At 36.0% G+C, this 19,839-nt stretch overlaps 1 protein-coding gene and 1 long non-coding RNA gene across 3 annotated transcripts in view; both read right to left on the bottom strand.

Moving 5' to 3' along the window:
- Positions 1-10,904, bottom strand: part of Fam199x (family with sequence similarity 199, X-linked) — a 28,366-nt gene extending 17,462 nt beyond the window's left edge. The window contains exons 1-2 of the mRNA XM_063246232.1: positions 10,394-10,904; positions 822-1,041 (exon numbers count right to left, since the gene is read on the bottom strand). Of these exons, the coding sequence (XP_063102302.1) occupies positions 822-1,041; positions 10,394-10,590 (417 nt within the window). The 5' untranslated portion in view covers positions 10,591-10,904. The remainder of the gene's footprint in view (positions 1-821; positions 1,042-10,393) is intronic.
- An 816-nt stretch (positions 10,905-11,720) lies between these two features.
- On the bottom strand, positions 11,721-19,614 carry LOC106027937 (uncharacterized). Of its 2 annotated transcripts, none has more exons than XR_010046614.1 (3): positions 19,271-19,614; positions 17,710-17,776; positions 11,721-15,684 (listed from the first exon to the last, which is right to left on the bottom strand). It is a non-coding gene; the product is annotated as an uncharacterized LOC106027937 (long non-coding RNA). The 2 variants fall into 2 exon arrangements; XR_001201517.3 differs by having other exon boundaries at positions 19,154-19,281.
- Positions 19,615-19,839: the final 225 nt, after the last annotated feature.

Raw genomic sequence — 19,839 nt, 5'->3', positions numbered from 1 at the left:
AACATATCTATATAAACCCTTAACAGTGGTAATCACAGTAGAGTGGTTTTGGAAATGTTAGTTTCAATTTCATGCTATTCAATATTGGCACTTTAAAAAAATGAAATTTTTGATATTTTAATAAAAACAAAACTATTATTTGATTCTCTTTTAGTACAACTTCAAGTATGGCTTTCAAACACTTTAAGTATTAAAGTTTAGCTGTTGAATAAAATACTTGCTGTACAGAAGGAAAGCTTCTGTTAAGTATTCTTGTCTTTTACAACCAGAAAGTAGATGCTGTAATGATATGATCTACATTTTCTGATAACATTCATTATAATGCAGCATTTTCAAACAATTTTCTACAAGGTCATTTTAGGTAGTATATATGCCATGAGAAGAAAAAACAGTAGGTGAAAACATCTCTACATATAAAACAAGAGACACTACAATTCTGATAACAAAACCAAAACTTATGTATTCGTGGTAACAATGGTTTATGGTATTATATATAATATGTAATATGACCCAGATATGTGTCTTATTAAGGACATAAAGGCTACTTATTACAAAGTAGGAAGAATATGTTTAGATACATGGGTAAAAAGTACTGATTATTTTGTAAAAGAAAATCTACAAAAGGATATCCATAGCACCAGAAAAGATACACTATCTTTGCTAATACACATTTCGTCTAATCATTAACATTAAGACACACTGTCAAAGAATCTCCAAGTCTGGAGATACTAGAGAAATTGTGAAGTAGAGAGGAAATATTAAAGGAGAAATTCATACTTTTCTTTATATAGTAATGATGTAAGTAAAAGAAAAAAACCTACCTGCCATTCAAACTCACTATCTGACCAATCCCAGTAAGTGCTGATAGAAGAAGAGACATCGCTGCAGACACTACCCTCAGGGAATAAATCAAAAGAAGTGAATTCTTGATCATCTAACAGAGAATAGCAATCATCTTGATCTCCAACAGATACTGATGAAAACAGTTCCTCACTGCATTCTGAGCTGGCAACACTTGTTCCACAAGAAGTTAGGTTCCACCTTCAAAAACACAACACAGAAGACATCATAACATGAACTACAGAATTCACACAATTTAAAGATGTTAATACATATTTATGACATTTATGAGAAATATAGATTATTTTTAAAAAGCCATTGCCATTATTTTTAAAGAATATATTAAAATTTTAATGAATAAAATGCATATGCTCCCATCAAAATAATAAGGGGCTGGGCAATGGATTGAGGTATAAAGCATGATGACATAACCGTAAACAACTGAAACTGGGAGGTGGTTACACAAGGTTCATTATATAATCCTTTTTAATACCATAACAACCTCAAATTTTTTATAGTCTTAAAAGAAAGATACATTTAAATTAGGAATAGATTAGAATTTTCATCCTTAAACAAAATATATAGCATAGTGGCTAAGTAAATTCTGGTGCCAGACCAAGTTCAAATTTCTGCTCTGTCATTTGCTAGTTACTTGATCTTAAGCAAATCCTAACCTCTTCAAGCCTATGTTCCCGTCCTTCTTGAATTTGTAGCAGGGTTAGAGTTAGGGTTAGGGTTCGAATGCTTTTTTCTCTGCCCTGAAATGGCTCCTCTCATTTTTTAATTTAATATTAACCACTATGTATTGAGTACCTTTTATATAGGCTGAGTTTTCTGTATGTATATGATCTTTACAATGACTCCATTTTAAAGATGGGAACATAGGCTTGAAGAGGTTAAAATGGAGTCATTGTAAAGATCATATACATACAGAAAACTCAGCCTATATAAAAGGTACTCAATACATAGTGGTTAATATTAAATTAAAGAATGAGAGGAGCCATTTCAGGGCAGAGAAAAAAGCATTCGAACCCTAACCCTAACTCTAACCCTGCTACAAATTCAAGAAGTAGTCTATAGATTTAAATAACTTTTATAACAGTAATATTATACTTGTTCATTAAAGAAATGCTAGAATGAGAAAGGTGTGAAGATTAAAATGACCAATAATGCTATTATTTGCCAATTACTTCCCCATAATATTTTGGTTCACTTCTTTCCTTAGGCATACATATTTTTTACAGAAAAGTCAATCATTTTGAGTGCATTTATTTTCGTATTCTAATTTTTTTTCTTTTTTTGGTATCAGGGATCGAACTCAAAAAACTCACACTTAACAGGCAAGCACTTGAGCTACGGAGCTAAATCCCTGGCCCTGTATACTGATTTTTCATTCAACATTATATAATGAACAGTTTCTTAAGTGTAAGTTGACTATTCCTCATCTGAAGTGCTTAGGATTAAAAGTGTTTCACAATTAAGATTTTTTAAATTTTGGAATATTTGCAAATACATGAGATATCTTTAGGGTGAGACCCAAGTCCAAATACAAAATTCAGGTATGTTTCATATGCACCTTATACACAAAGCCTGGAGGTAATTTTATATAATATTTTTAGTGCATATGAATTCTGACTACAATTTATAAAGTAAGGTCAAAATGGGATTTTCCACTTGTGGTGTCAAGTTGACATTCAAAACATTTCAGATTTTGAATGCCTGACCTGTGCATTACTTGAAAACATTTTAATACCTATATAACATTCTATCTGTTGAATGTATCAAAATATATTTAACTTTTCCCCCGACAACAGATAATGTAAGCTGTTTCTACTATTTTGTATTACACATAATAGTATGATGATCTTTCTATTTATAATTATTATTCAAAATATAAATTCTTTAAGGATAGATTAAATACTGAGTCAAAAAGTATGAAAACTTCCAAAGATCTTGGTATATTGTCAGATACCTCCTTTTTATTTTTATGTTACTATGTGTGTGTGTGTGTGTGTGTGTGTGTGTGTGAGAGAGAGAGAGAGAGAGAGAGAGAGAGAGAGAGATACTGGGGATTGTACCTCAAGCCTTCACACTGAGCTATATTCCCAGCCCTTTTTTATGTTTTTTTTTAAAGCAAGTTATCACTAAGTTGCCAAAATGGGGTCAATTTTACCATCCTCCTGCCTCAGCCTCTTAAATGTCAGGATTATAAATGTGCACCATTTGCACAGATTAGTCAAATACTTTCTAAAATTTTATAAAAATGTTTCTCTCAGATTGTATGTATATCTTATTGTTACAATACCTGCCTTGCAAGTACAAGGCCCTGTGATTAATCCCCAGCATCACAAACAAAAACAACAGTTCATCTCACAAAAACATTAATAGCACTTAAAATTTTATTTTAAAAAATTAGCCTATCTCCTAAAATAAAAATGTTTGCTTATTTATTTATTTTGGGACTGAGTCTCACTTTGTCATATAGGCTGACCTCGAACTCACTATGTTGCTCAAGCATGCCATGAACTCATAGTGATCCTCCTGCCTCAGCCTCCCAAGTTCTGGGAGTAGAGGTGTGTGCCACCACCCATGACCAGTTATTTATTTTTGTGATTACTAGCAAGATGAATCTTTAATATATGTAATTGGCTAATTTTGCTATATTGTTCTTCAATGTATTGTTTTATTTTTTATGAGTTCATGCATTAAGCATATTAACATTTCACAGGATTTGTTACAGGAGATTTGAGGATTTTACTTTTGGTCTTGAAATCTATCAATTTTTATTTCTACTAATTTTATCTATTAATGATGTAATTTTTATTGCTTTACCAGTAGCATAGGTATTATCTTTAGGAGTTAATCCTAAAGATAATGATTTTGTGCCTTTTTTAGCTTCCTATTTTCATTTTTTATTAGTACGTTTACAGTGCATGCAATTTATAAGCTACTGAAATAATGAATTCTCCAAAACAATCCTATTATTTACCTATTACTCTGTTGCTCCTCATCCTTTATCAAATCCAGGTTTTCTTAAGTTACGTATTTTTTAAATTTCTTTACTTATTTTTTGTGGTACTCTTATATTCAGAATTTAATAACATAATATATGGGCAACTTGAAAAATTTAGTGGTATCTTCCCCTTTGAGTTAAAGGGACACCATTTTAAAGCACTGAAACACACACTAAACTATTTTACGGTTCAGTAAATAAAAAAGATGTCAATACATTTTTATGAATCAAAAATTCATCTCAGAATTCCAGCATACTTTTAGTATTACTTGGTTTTATCACATGCTTGGAAGAGGGAGGCAGTATCTTCATTTTGAAAAAAATGAATAAATCTAGTAGAATAAGTTAAATTGGCCAGGTTTTATAATAAAAGCTCTAAACATCAACCATAAATTTTGTTCCGAACACAGTAAACCACACTACGTCTAGAACAAACTATTTTTTCTCTTGAGTCTTCAAATTTCACATGACTTTTCTCCTTTGTTTATTCACCCATTCAGCAAATATTGAGTCAGTACTTTCTATGTGCCAAGAGTGGTTGAAAAGCTGTTAGATAACTGCTTTTAATTAGAATTTCTTTTCAGCCTGCAAAAGCTCATTGGAAATGTATTTCCTTCATGAGAAACAATGACATTCCTTTTATCAAAGTACATCATGTTTAATAATTAAGCATTAGCAAGAGTTGAAAACTTGCCTTTACCTTAGGGTAAAATTAGCATGCTCCTCAGTTTTTCAGATTCATGACTACGTAAGAAGGTTCTTGATGTTTTCAGAAGTTTTTACATTCTCTCTTTTATAATTAGTGGCAAATAAACTAGGCTCACAGTTGAAACAAATTAGAAAAACTACTTTCATTTTAAAAGATTTTTAAAAGTTCTGTATCTTCTAATTTGCAAATAAAATGTTTATTACTTTAAGGTAGTATGGATAAAAACAAGGTAAGAAATACTTTTGTCCATTTCTAATAGGTGTAAGTAGGTAATCTTTTTGCAAAGCAATTTGGTAGTATAAGTATACCAAGAGCTTAAAAATGATCATTATCTTGAACTCAGAAATTTCTTTTCTAAGAAATCTGTTCCTTTCCCCAAATACATAGATGAAAATAATGATGCAAGTAGAAACATGTCCAAACAATATTATTTATAAATAACAAAAAAAGGAAATTAAATGACCACCAAACATGGGAAATAATTAAATCATATATCTCAATAATGGTACTTTATTACCACTAAAATCTAATTTTCAGACTAGTGCAAAGTATTCAATAATGTTAAGTGAAAAAAGCAGACCACAAATATCTTGGTTTTTAAACAATCTTGATTTTTAAAAATTATACAGTTTGAGAATTCCTCTTTCAAAAATCCAAAATTTGAACTGTTCCAAAATCAAGAAATGGTAACTTAATACAAATGGAAAATTCCACTCTGACCTCATGTGATGGGCTGTAGGCAAATACAGGCACACTAAAAATATTACAGAAAATTACCTTCATGTCATTTGGATAAGGTATATATGACCTATAAATGAATTTTATATCTAGACTTAGATCATATCCCCAAGACATTATGTAGATGCAAATATTCTAAAATTCAAAAAACAAATCTTAATTGTGAAACACCTCTAGTCGCAAACATTTTAGATAAGAGATATTCAACCTGTATCTCTGCATAGAACAGTAAAGAAATACAAAATGTTGATAGTTATTACCTCTAAGAAAATGAATCATGCGTGATCTGTGTAGTTTATATACCTATTTTCTATAGTGAATGATTTAAGGGTGATTCTTTTACTAGATAGTTCTTACAGTTTCAAACCATCAATGAATATCCATCCAATGTATGCTCAGCACTGAAGAATCAGGATGTGTTAACCTCCCACCAGCAATGTAACCATTACGTACTACAAACAGGTACTAATAAAAAATTTTTTTTAAAAAACCCAAATTTACAAGTACTTGCATCTTATTCCAGTAAAAGAAAACCATCTCTTAAAACACTAAAATTCTAACTCTAATTGTAACATTACTCTTAAAAGGAAATTCTCCAAAACCTTAAAAAAAAAATATTAACCAGAACCCCAACTGGAATGGTATTTAATTCAATAATAAGTAGGCTTGTTGCCTAAATTTTAACTTAAAAAGTAAAGCAGATATTTCCTTGCAAGGCTTTTTAGGAAGAACTCCTTAAGGACTTTCAGTGGTATTTTGACAAGTAGCCACTTTACTGTTAAAATTAAGAACAGCATGAGCATGATGTACACATTTCTCTGCAGCTCCTTCCTATTACAACTGGACCTAATAATTGCATCTCAGGATGAGAATCCAGGCAATGAGCACTTCTGAAGAAAGTCATAACCTTTAAGCTGATGGAAGTCATTCCAAATCCATGCTATATGATTGTTAGGGGGCTGACCCAGTCATAACTTGCATTCATCACTGACTTCTTACTGGAATCCCCATACAGCCACCCAGACCTCCTGTAGAGTCCAGTAGGCAAATCCTCAAGGTTTCATCACAAAGCACATGATATGCCCTGACAACCCACCTAAATTCTCTATTGTTCTCCCAGGCATTTCATTTGTCTTGAGATCATTACCCACCTTTTCTACCTCCCATACCGTTTCGGAAGTAAAGAAATGTTTTATGTCATTTCTAAGGCTAATTTTCCCAATTAGGGTTCTGAGTTCTTCACCACAGTGTCCTTTCATGTCTAGCATCCTTCCCCCTTCACTTTTGAGAGAGATCTTACTAAATCACTAAATTGTCCAGACTGGGCTCAAACTAGCCATTTTCCTGCCTCAGAGTCCCAAAATTCAGGGATTATAAGTGTGCTCCACCACACCTGGCTCCAAATCTGTATTTCTAGCCTGAGAATTTCTCCAAAGCCTCAACACCAATTCTTAACTTTCTTCAACAAGTCCCTAAACCAGATTTCTTCAGAACGGTTCTCTGACCTGAAACCCACAGCTCTTCTGTACGTGCAGTTCTATACCTGCATAAGGAAAAAATGTAGATGGTACAAAAAGATAAAGAACAAAAGCTGGAGAGATAGCTTAGTGGTTAACATGCTTCCCTGATTCCTGCTGTGATAAACATACATACACACACTGACAGAATGGTCCTCGGATTTTTCTGGTGAATGACGATTGAGCATTGAGTAACTGATTTCTTCAACAGTTTATTTCATACCCTGACAATAGGGTATAAAAAAGTAAGGCACTGTCCTCCCACATACTTTTCAGTTGTTTAATGTCAAGGTACTGAGGCACTCCTGAAATATGAAGAGAGTAAGACATCTGGTAGTTAATATTAACATCTTCCATCTCACAATTTAATCATAGGACCTATCAACGTCATCAGAATTTTGCAATTTGCAAAATGTCATCTCTTTTTGGTGGTGGTAATGATTGCAGTAGACATGGCAAGTGTACAAACTAACCCCTGATGGAAGTGCTGAGAAAACCTCCATTTATATCAGAAAAATCCTGTCCCCAAATCCAAAAACAAGGACTTATACACTCAAATGTATTAATTTTCATCTTAACTTATTCTGTATTTCTAACATTCTAGACAAAATCAACTAGGTAATAAAATTTTAAAAGACATCTATAGTAAAACCTGATTTTTTTTCTTTTTTCAAAACAGTTTCTCACTATGTTGCCTCGACTAACTCCTCAGCTCAAGCAATCCTCCTCCCTCAGCCTCTAGTAGCTGGTGCTGGGACTACAAGTGTGTGCCACCTCATTAAGCTGAAAAGTGTATGAATTTTTTTTTTTTTTTGGTACCAGGGATCAAACTCACAACCTCACACTTGCCAGGCAGGCAAGTATGCTAAATTCCCGGCCCAACTATGAATTCTTTAAAAATTGGTTATGTAGCTGGATTGGGCAGAACTGTACATATCTACAATACAAGCACTCTGGTGGGCTGAGGCCAGAGGATCACAAGTTCCAGGCAAGCCTGTGCTATATATAGTAAGTTCAAAGTCAGTGTGGCACAGCAAGACATTGTCTGAAAACAGCTGGTTAGGTCCATGTAATTTATTTTCTACTGAACCTCCATCTATGTGGCAGTTAGTTCTAATGTGAACATTACATGAATTCAACCAGAGACCATTAGTATTAGTACTGTAGCTTTCTTGGTTAAGAAAGACTGCAAATGTAGCCCAGAATTCAGCAAATAAGCAGGCACAAAATTGTCATCATCACAAGGCTTAAATCAATGGCAATATTTAAACAATCTTCCTGTTTTCTTATCTGGTAACAAAAATGAACTGAAATACATAAAAGTAAACCAAATACTGTATATATACCCAGTAATAACCTTTCTACTCTCAATAAAATTTGTTTTATAATGAGTAAACACAAAGCAAAATTTTATTATTCAACTACTCATACCTGATTTTTAGATTGCTGCTTGAACTGGCAAATGATGTGATGTGAAGAAAAAATGACATATACAACCCCCATATACAACCCCAAAATAAGCCCCTAAATTAACTACCTCCATTTAGCTGTCTGCTCCTCCCTGAAAAGAAATGGCTTAAAGCATACAGTTCTCTAAAACACTATCTTGCAAAGGTATAAAAAGGCAGAATACAGGAGGAGAAAACAATTTTTTAAAAGGAGGTCTAGAAAACATCATCTACTGTAAATATTGCCAATTCAGTTTTCTGCTGAAAAGATACCTACTGATCCCATTCCAAGCCTTGTGAAAAGCAGCGTTTAAAAAGGGTTTTAAAAAGCAGGGAGTAACTAGGAAAAATAATGTTTCACTTGGAAAAACGGGGGCTTAACAAGAACTTCCTCTTCTACCCTTCCTGTCCTATTCTGGGAAACCACTTTGATTTTACCAATCTTTAAGGAGAAGAAATTAAAGGAAAAAATGGGGCAGAGGAGAAAGATCAGAATAAACTCTAATTCCAAATTACCACCATTCCTTTTGGCAATGCTTAACCTCGATTTCTCCCCATTTCCTTGCCCTCAATATCAGAACAATTCTAAAGTCATTTAACTTTATGTGTCTTGCTCCAATTCTATAAAACCTAAATGCCACGTATATGCAGAGGTATTCTTTTATATTATTTTTCAATCCAAATAACCTTGAACACACTTGACTTCATTCAAGTCACATTCATGTTAATTACATCATGACTTAAATACTACATATGTAGGCTTCTGTTAGTCAAAAAAACAAAAGGAGCATTAATAACATTGGTTGTTCAATCACTGGCTCCAAAGTGTAGTCTAGGTCGGGCTAGGCCTTTGTAATAGGTTGTATGATCTTCAATGCAGTCTTTTCTCTTTGGTCCTCAGTTTCATTTTTGTAATGAGGATATGGAATAGTAGGAAACTTACTGCTACTTCCTTTTGAAATGTGTTACAATGATGTGAACATATTAAACAAAAGTATCTTTTTCCACAGACTATAACTGTTAGGTAAGAATCAGGTTATATGTATCTTCCTTAAGAACCAAGGAAATGTAGCTTGATTTAAGGGAGGGAGGCAAGACACAAAAATGTGGAATGATTTGATAAAACTCATATAGTAAATTTGGATCAGAAATCAGAACTAGACTCCTTATTTCTAGTATTTCCATAGATGAAGCACCATTCCTAGTCTCTTAACTACATATTCGCCCAGCCCTTCGTATATGTATCTTAAATACCTACCTATATTAAAAGTTTACCCTACACCTTAAATGTCTTCAAATCCCCCAGGACATTTGGCATAAAACTTAAATGCTTGCATCAGAGAATTCTCCAGAAAACTGTCCTTCAATGAAACCGGTTAGAAGAGGCATCCTCTGATAAATCTGTGTAAACAAGCTCATTTTAAATCTTGCTCTGATCCCTATCACCACCTGGAATGCGGCAAGTCAGAGGACTTTACAGGAAGGAATCTTCCATGTTCAAGCTTACACATTTTGGCAAGGTCTAAAGGGCTAAACCAGTGTTCATTTAATAAATGAAGGAGGGGGAAAAACAAAACAAAAAAAAAGGACCCATGAGTTTTCAAGCGCTCCGCTATAAAACAAAACAAACCAAAAAATTGGGGGAGGGATAGAAGTGTGAAACATGTTAAAAATTGGGAAAGGGAAGGCCTAGTTTTAAAAGTGCTACCTTCCCAAAGACCTGGATTGATTCTGAGCCACCGGAAATCCACAGAATAGCGTGCCGAAAATGGAAGGGGTTAAACTTTTGCAGGTGTATGGGAAGAGCAGAGCATCTAAAATTCAAAGGTGGTGGTTTTGGATTCTCAGGGTACAGGTGAGGGGAGGCATGGGGGAAAAGGACAAGATAGGAAGACAGGAACCGCTGTTAAGTAGATCAATAAAGGGGAAAAACGCGAGTAAAAACGCCAATAGAAGGAAAATCAGAGCGTGAAAATTGGGAGGAGCGGGGGAAGCAGCCCAGGAATGAGCTCTAGCCAAAGGGAGGTGGGGGAAGGGGCCGAGGTTCCAGGACAGAGGCTGGGGCGCATCGCGTGGCGTTCTACAGCCCCAGGCGTGGGTGTGCAAAGTCCTCCCCGGCGGTTCATACCTGTTGGTGTGGAAGCGGTGAAGCGGATCAGTACGATGGCAGGAGGAGAGCTGGCAGCCGAAATCACTGATGTCCAGGCAGCCTGGCTCCTCGCTGGGGCAGGTGCCCACCCCACGAGGGGGTCCCAGGAGCGGGAAAGGTTCTTCCGGGGTTAGAAACTTCTCATAGGAAGTGGTGGCAGACGCCTCGTCGGACATTGTTGGAGATGGCCTGATTTGAGCTCTTTCTGTGGCCTTAGTCGGCTCCCTCGCCTGCCCTGCCCCTGCGCCCAATCTAACCTGTCCGAGAGCGCTGCTGCTCAAAGGGTTGCGCCCACTGCAGTTTACTGGTGTACCAAATGTCGTGGCCCACGGTTGTTAAGGGAGTGCGGGGTCGCGCGAAGAGGCTGCTCCAGGGGATAGCAGCCCGCCGGCCACCCAGCTTTCGGCTCAGTGTCTCTGCAGCCTGTGCCGCAGCCGACTGGCCCAGCCAGTCAGCGCTACGCCACCTCCTGCACCAGCGGGCGCCGCCCACTGCTTTCGCAGCTCGCGACTACCGCAGTCAGCAGGACCTCTGCCTTGAGACCAAGGGCAGTGCGAAGCCGCTCCGTCTGCCCCCTGCTGGACCGGAGGAGGAACTGAGGCTGCAGCGCCGCATGGCCGGCAACCGCCTTCCAATGAGGGGTTCTGGGCTTTGTAAGGGCTGATATCGCAAGCCAAGTTCCTCTCCCGCTTTTCTACTCGCACCTGGTTACTAAACAGCAACCACGGAGAAAAGAGAGTTTTCCAGGGTCATACTGCGGTGTGTTAGAAAAATCCAGATGGTCTTATTCCTAGTACACTCTATCGCCCTGCCTCAATCAACTATTTATTGAACTTTTGCAGCGTGTGTGCCCAGCACTGTGCAGTGAACTAAAAAAGTAACTAGCCTAGTGGAAAAAAATAGTCCCTACCTCAATTCACCTGAAGAATGCTTCTCTCCAGCCACCAGGCTACTTACAGCTGCAGGACATGTAGTGATCTTTTGTGCTCTGTGTTTTCACCAGCTCATAGTATGCTTGGAATGCCTTGCCATTTCCCTCCTGCTAATCCTTGAAGCCCCAGATTAGAAGCTACCTCCTAGGTGAAACCTTCCCTGACTGGGAGGGAAACTTACGAATTCCCACTATTACTCCGTGAACACCCACGTTCCTCAGTCGAAAATAAGGAACTTGTTCATCTTAAATCAACTTACTAGGTGTCACATACTGTTCTTTACTCTTACTATTCCTCTGTTCCCTTTATTCTAAGCAAGCTGTTCCAGTCTTGGATGAATAATTTTTAAAAATACTCAGAGGAAAACCCAACACTTTCAACTTCTCATTTTATCAAATAAAGAAAAAATTTGAGACAACCCAATGTTTTAGTTCTTGAATCAGAGTTTCCTTTTTCTTAATTTACCTACTGACAAATTATGTACTGATTATTTTCCCTAGAGGACAACTTAATGGACCAGAATGTGAAACATTAGAGACGATACCAATAATAAAGCCAATTCACATTTTTGATAAAATATCTAAAGACAATAATTAGTTCATTTCCAATGAAGACAACAAATGTTATATATGATTTACAAAAAGAAAGGGTGAACACAATTTTTATAAATAAAAAACGAGATGTAACATATAATGATACAGAAACATAATGTATATACTATGCCACGAATAGATCAAACATATAGGAAGAAGATATAGTATACTGACAAATATCAAGCAAAGAGATTAGGCAAATCTGGAACAGGTCCAATAAATTCTGAATTTTAATTAAACTTTATATAGAAATCTAGTATGCATCTCTAATTGAAAACTACTGACTTAAAAGATACTAGAGTCAAATGCATAAGAAGTTTCTGGCCAAGTAAACATTTAAACTAGTATCTAAAAGTATAACTGATAACATTCTGCTGCAGTTGCCTAATATCCTCAGGCAAAGCACCACCAGGATTCAGAGACACGCAGAATAAAAACACTGAGAAATGTGTAGGTCCTTCACACACAGCAATATCTGAAATATTTATATTAATAACATTTTGGCCATAGAAATTTAACCTAGGCAAGACTTATTTAACATCACTTCCAATTGAACGACTCTTCCCATGCAATTATGAATAATAAAGCCAAAAAATTTACACTTATTTTAGTAGCAAAGAATATCTTGAAAGTTATTTTATTTCAGTTTACATTTAGGATTCAATCTTAAGGAAAAAGTCATCTATGTACTTGAGCAATTAGAATATTCATGTAAATCAATAGTTGGAAACTCACTTGAAAGCAACAAAATATTGAAAAATAAACATAAATTACATGATTATCAACAATGACGGTGAACTATAATAATAAATAACATAAATTAACATAGGTTACATGATGATTGATAACTATTATCATTTTTCATAAGTGATAAAATTTTTTTCTTAAATAATCAAACACATGATAAAATCAGCATAAAACACATAGTTTTATACTTGCAAAACATGGATTTTTTCTATACAGATTACGTGGAATAGCCCTTCATAAAAGGAAGAAAGAAATAACAGTTAAAACCTGTATATCATGTACTGTGCTAAACCCTAGAAATATAAAATGGATGGCACATACTCTAAATCTCTCAGGATATTACAACATAGATAAGAAAAGAGATGTGGTAGGGAAAATGTGGCAGAGGCTGCTAAATACATATTATATATCCTTTCTACCTGCTGTTTTTGAGTAACAAAGACCTGATTTTATTGAGGATGGCTATGTATCCAGGAGGAAGATAAAACCTTAAATTTCCAACTTTTTTTCATATAAGGGAGCACATAGACTAAATATAGGACATTGACATCTGGATAGAGGTTGAGCGGGACTTCTTAGAAAGTATCATAATTCTGTGCATAGCTGTGTGTATATGTGTTCGTGCATGGCAGGGATTGGCTGAGTAGAGACTGCTGAGAGAACATTTTGCATTGCCATTTATTTACCCTTGATTAGGACATTGATGTGATGTCTGGAGTTACAGCAAATTATTTTGTTATACTATGGGAAGCCTGAGCTAGAAAAGCAGAGTTTGAACTTGGAAGATATAGAACAAAAAGGAAAGGAACTACTTTGACAACATTAACTGCTTTCCTTTGGATTTCTTTCATGTTATAGAAAGTTAATGAGTTTCTTAATGATAGCCTACTGATATAAAATATAATTGTAATATAGCGAGATACAAGGTCTGAAAGAAATAGGATAAAGAATAATGCACATTAAAGAAAGGAACAAATTCTGCTTGTGAGAAAGGTTTGCGAAGATTTCACAGCAACATTTGACCTGAGCTTCTAGAAGAGCAACTTTTAACTAGGTCAGAAAAAATGGTAATTCTAGATGAAACAAAGTGACACTGAAACTCTGAATCATTTCTGTAGTGCAACTGATGAAATTTGAAAGATATGTGATAGAAAATGCTTTTGATTAGAAATTAAAGTTGGGGGTGGTGACTCATGCCTGTAATCCAGGCGGATCATTGCAAGTTCAAAACCAGCCTGGGCTACAAAGTGAGCTCAGGGTCAGCCTGAACTGCATAGTGAAACCCTGTCTCAAAAAAGACAAAAAAAAAAAAAAAAAAAAAGAAAGAAAAGAAAGAAATTGGTTGTGATATTAATTACATAAAATCATAGAAACATTTATTTATTTATTTGGTACTGGGGATCAAACTCATGATCTCGCCCTTGCCAGGCAGGTGCTTGCACTACTGAGCTAAACTCTCAGCCCTAGAATCTCTTAAGGGTTAATAACAGGCAAAATTTTGAGAAATAGCATAGAAAATAACTGTCATAACATTTACATATTTGTCCTCAGATAATTTTCTCATATTTGAAAAGGAAAGATATACTGTTCCCTTCTTTAGTTCTGTACATTTTATTGTTTAAGTACTTCCAAAATTTTAATGAATTGGACAATCCACCATTCTTCAATTGCTCTTACCAATAGAACTTGTAACTTTATTGTTACAAGTAATTAGGAAAGTTGTATCTCCTCTTCAGTACACATGCTTATTATTAAGTATATTTTTCTAGTATCACAGTAAAAATATTGTATATTTTTACTAATATAAGGTTTTCTAGAACCAATCAACATTTCTCAGACCCACAGGAATTTTTAATGCACTAGTATTTTCTTATGAAAAGAAATTTTCAGTTACAATAACAAAAACATTACTTAAATGATCTTCCCTCCATAATCTGATTTTTTTCTGGGATATGGAGATGATCATTATATTTTACTAAATAACAAAGCAAAAGAATTTAAATAAGCTATGATATATAAATAAATATGCAAATAACTAAAAGAGTCAAATATAATTAAAAGAGGTAATACCAAAAGGACTGTTTCAAAATAAACTAAAAAATGAGTTTTCAGATATTATGGGGTTTTTTTTTTAGGTAGAAATTATTTGAGAGAATAATTTCAATAAAATTATTGTGTTTGTTCAGTATTGTGAGCCAGAAGAATGGATTTAGTTAACTGAGAATAGTGTGGGTGTCTCTCCAAGGGCCTATACAATAGGATATGTATATTGGAGGAAAAAATTGAATGAGAGACCTGGTATTACAAAATTTTTATTTTTGGAAATGTGTAATTTTAAAATCTATTCATTTTGACCTGCACTTTTTCAATCTTAATATCACTTTTAGCCAGTACCCGTACATTTCTGAAATACTTTGGCTGATGTTTATAATATCATATTACATCTTTGAATCACTACAGAATTAACTTAGTGTATATTCTTGTTATTTGCAAACTGGTAATATGGTCAGACTTTTTTAACACTTCTAGGGTCTTCTAATAGGTATCTTACATTAGGCTCATTCTTTGACCTTTTTTTGTACTGGGCATCAAACTCATGACCTCACACTTGCAAGGCAAGTGTTTATGCCGCTGAGCTAAGCCCCCAGCCCCTCTTTGACTATCTTCAATATCAAAGAACTTACAGTTAACAGAAGTAAAACAACCATTAAAATTCAAGTTATCACAATAAGAATAATGTATCAGTCAGTGCTAACTAGAAAAACACATATAGTACAATGTATACAAATATATAAGACTTTACAAGATTGGCTTATAATAGCTGCCCACAGAGACAGGTGTGGAAGAGTGCAGAGGGTCTGTCTGCACACTAGAGACTGAAGGATCCAGTTGAAGACCTGGTGCTATGTGTAGTGCCCCTTGCGAGTCTGTATCAGGAAGCAGAAGGGTCTGTGGTGGGAGGCTGAATAGTTGCTGCTAGAAGCCAGGAGATGATGATCTAAGTGAAAGCAAAGATTGGAGATCCTCAGAAGAAGACAGAAACAACCTTCCCTTTTTCATTTCCCTTTTGTAGCATTCTGGCAAGAATCCTTCCTATGGCAGATCTTCCACAAACACAACTAAACTGAGCCAATCAAGTTGGGTATTACTGACTCAAGCTGACACAATTGATCAACTATCACACAAAATTATTTTAATCTAAGCAAATTTTTAACAAGCACTATATAGCTTTCTAGTAATCAGAAGAATTGTTCATATTCATAGTGGGAATAATTACAACGAGGTATTAACATACGCATCTTGCTTTCTAATTAGACAGAATGTGATACATTGGTATCAGCCAGATAGGCTACATTAGGAATAAACTGGGCCTCCTGTTAACTTTGGACATAGGTCCAAATTTTATTTGAAGGCCTTGTCCAGTTGTACCTTAAGTGGCTCCTGACATTCCCAGAGATGAATACTACTGCTCTGCTTGTAGTGAGAGCACACAGAAGGTTTTTTTTACATAGACTTTTAACAAACATACATATGAGTATTAGAGAAGGTTCTTTAGAAGTATGGAGGAGCCATGGTTCTCAGTGAGGGAAGTAAGAGAAGCAGTATTGGGGATGTGACCTAGATCCCCAATCTCCCAAATGAGTGTATGGCAAAGGCTTAACATAAATAAGTGGAATGATTTTAGGGCTCTATGAGGATCAAAACCCTCTGCAGAGTTTGGGATTCTGGTGGCTTAAGACAGGAGATGCCTCTGGGCATCTGGGCAGTCTATACTTATTATTTTTTTTCAGACAAGGCAGGAAACTGAACAGACCTTGGGAGTGGTTCAAGGACTTTGCAAGTAACAAATTATGTTAACAAGGAGAAGTATTTGGGGAGAAGATCTCCAAGTCTCTTTTCCCTACAGGGGCTACAGTTTTTATTTTTTTAACTGGAGTTGGAGCCAGGTGTCCTCAGCTGTTATCTTGCCCCAGCCATGCTGCACCCCTGCACCTGTGTTCGATTTCCAGTTTCAAGGGCTCCCAACAAAGCAGAAGAGGGAAAGGCTAAAACTAAGCCAACTGGAAAACAGCTTTAACATGATTTCAGCAGTTGCTCTGGGGTAGAATTTGCACCAAAAATATTGATCATTCTTAAAGTGAGGCACCCTTGTATCTTGTACCTTGATTACCAGTCACTGGCTACAAGTCTCAGAGTTTTGTATGGAGTGGAGGTGTTACATGATAATCTGTCAGGCATGGAAACTTTTCTACAAAATGCAGTTCTCCACAAAAGGCAGCAGTTGGAGTTAGCATCTAACACTCACAGCCACTAAGGGTTAAGTTTGTCTGCTTTGTAAAGGGGCATGTAGACTATAGTATGTGCACTACAGTACAGAAACATTCATATATGTTAGGACTCCAGAATGGCCCTTAAGGAATATATAACTGAAACATACTACAGAAAAAATTGCAGAACCTGAACCCAACCCACCTCTTAACATAAGACTTTTGGGGAACATTTTAGATCTAAACCATAATAATGGTGTTGCCTTAGAGCTAGTCGATTGTGGATTGAAACCCACAGAAGCAAATTAAGCCATTCCAGCTATATATTATTGTGGTTATTAGGTATTTTGTCTCATATATGAGAAATCTAATACATGTATGTCTGCCATTTTCCATTCTAGACTTAGCCATTTCAAAAGGCTAAGCCCAGGCTGGGGATTTAGCTCAGTGGCATAAGCACCTGTCTGGCAAGTGTGAGCTCATGAGTTCAAACCCCGATACCAAAAAAAAAAAAAAAAAAAAAAAAAAAAAAAAAAAAAAAAAAATCAGGAATTAAAAGGCTAAGCCCAAACATATGTTCTGTTGTTGGATGTTGGGGATTTAAAAAATGAGACAAGATTATTCATCTTAAATTCACCACAGGATTTTCTGGGTGTTCAGGACAATGAGCTGTGAAATGTCAAGGGGTGAAAAAGAAGGTGAGAGAGCTATTAAAAGGTTGCAGAGGTGGAGACAAGGCAGTGTGCTTCATTTACCTTCAGCAAACTTGCAGACATACAGTATCTTCTTTCTCTCCCAGCCTTCCTTATCACCAGTACTTCTCTGAAAAACAAAGTAAGAAGCAAAAAAACAAACAAAACCAACAACATGGAATTCCTGAACATAAATTGGGAAGTGAGAATGAACCAAGAATAATAAGATACTGGGGATTTAAGACTCTAGGAAGAATGGGAGGAATTCTTGTTTGTTTTAATCTGGGAAAGGGGATTTTCCTGTTCTTTTTTGGCATGAAATAGTAATGTTTGAGTCTGGGAGCTGGTAATATGGAAATTACTGCTATTTTGAACTCAGAAGAATATATTAACAAGACACTTTAATACACATATAATAATAGTCTCTCATCCTAAAATAAGCAAACTCTTGGTAAGACTCAAGTTTTACAGAATAGGGTAAGATAAGGATCTTGCATTTTTATTCTTAATAGTCTCAGTTTAAATAGGCAGTATTAGGGCCCATGAAACACATCAAAAGGCCGTAAGTGAGGTGGTTATGATCATCACTATTTCAGTCATCTCTGTTGCTGCCGGCCTTCAAGAGGGTGACAGTTGCTTCATTGGTGGCCATCTCATACTTCTGAATATTGAAAGTCACTCTTGGGGGTTAAAAAAGAATGTTTGAATAGAATTTGTGAACTTCTGCAATGATATTTGAGAGATATCAAGACATGTCTGAGCTTACATCTTGACTCTGTGTATTACTAGCTTTCTTCCCACAGGCAAGTTAATGAGTTACCTACTATCTGGTTGAATTTTTTATCTGAGAAAAAAATAGGAAGGTAAGAGAGGATAATATACTTAAGTATTATCAAAGGGTTAATGTGAGGATTAAACAACAATAAAATGAGGATAAAGCACTAATTATAGTTTCTGATCCTTACATCTTAGCTACTACTATCATTTATTAATTAGGCAGGACTTAGGTAAAAAGACATTCCATCAAAGGCAAGAATTATAATTTACATTTCCATATACTGCTTAACTCTGTGTTAAGCAATGTTCTAATTGAAATTGATATATTTGTATTACCACCCTGGAGATAGCTATCACAGTATCATACCCATTCTACATGGGATAAAGAAGAAAAAGAACAGCATTTTAAAATTATTTGCCCAAGATTCCACGGTTACTCAAAGCCAAAACTCAGGATTCAAAGCCTGTGTTGTTAATTATGTAGTTAGAGTCAGAGGTGAGCAAAAGAAAAGAAAGGGAAAATAGAGTTACAGGTTTAGGGTAAACATTGAGTTTGGATTAGTCCACCAGCTTAAAGACAGCATCAGAAACTGTTCACTTAACAATAAGTTAAGACCTGTTTTATCATAATTGATAAAATTGCGAGTCAACCTATAAGCAAATTAGGAAATGTTCAATAGATGACTAAGTGGCTGAGCCTGATCTTTTACCTCCTTACCACTTTAGTTACCTGGATCTCCCAACTGAGAGCACGGGATAAGGAAGAGGAGGTGAAGGGGTTAATATTGCAGCTGTGAACCGGGCGTGGAGGCGAGGAGGATTGTGGGAGTTCCACTTTCCTCCTTACCTGGCTCCGGGAAGGAGAATTGTAGCATGCTTCGTTATCATGGCCGACTAGGGAGGGCAGTGAGCTGAGCGGGTGACTACAGTCTGGCCACTGCCACCGCTGCTGCTTTCTGAGGCCGCAGGACAGGGGCTGTCAGCCACAAGAGAGCAGACAAGGCAGAAGTTTGTAGCACTTCTTAAGGCTGAGGACTAGGCATGTCCTGCCGCCAGCTGCGCTGAGAAGGGAACAGAAGTGAGAGGGGATCAGGAGTAGGGGGAACTGAGAGATGAACGAATCTGGCGGCGACAATTGATGGCGTAGCTGCAGGCTTAAATGGCAGTGTAACTATGTTGTGTGTGATGACATTGAAATGTGTGAATTTTCTGGCTATTCGCGATTAGGAACAGATGGGATCTATAGGCGTGGCCGCAAAATGATAAATGGAAGATAAAATCAGGGCGAAAACGTGTTGTAGGCCGGGCACCAACACACCTGAAAAGTACCTCTGACTTTATTGCGGTGACCCGTATTTTCTGATTCTTTAAGATAAGAATTACACTTTATTCTGGACATATGCAGCCCGCCTTTTG

The sequence above is a fragment of the Cavia porcellus genome, unplaced genomic scaffold (genome assembly GCF_034190915.1).
Source record: "Cavia porcellus strain 051 isolate PalLab524CR breed Dunkin Hartley unplaced genomic scaffold, mCavPor4.1 scaffold_3, whole genome shotgun sequence".
NCBI lineage: Eukaryota > Metazoa > Chordata > Mammalia > Rodentia > Caviidae > Cavia > Cavia porcellus.
Note: the sequence above shows the minus strand (reverse complement) of the source record. Positions and strands in the feature narration are given on the sequence as shown.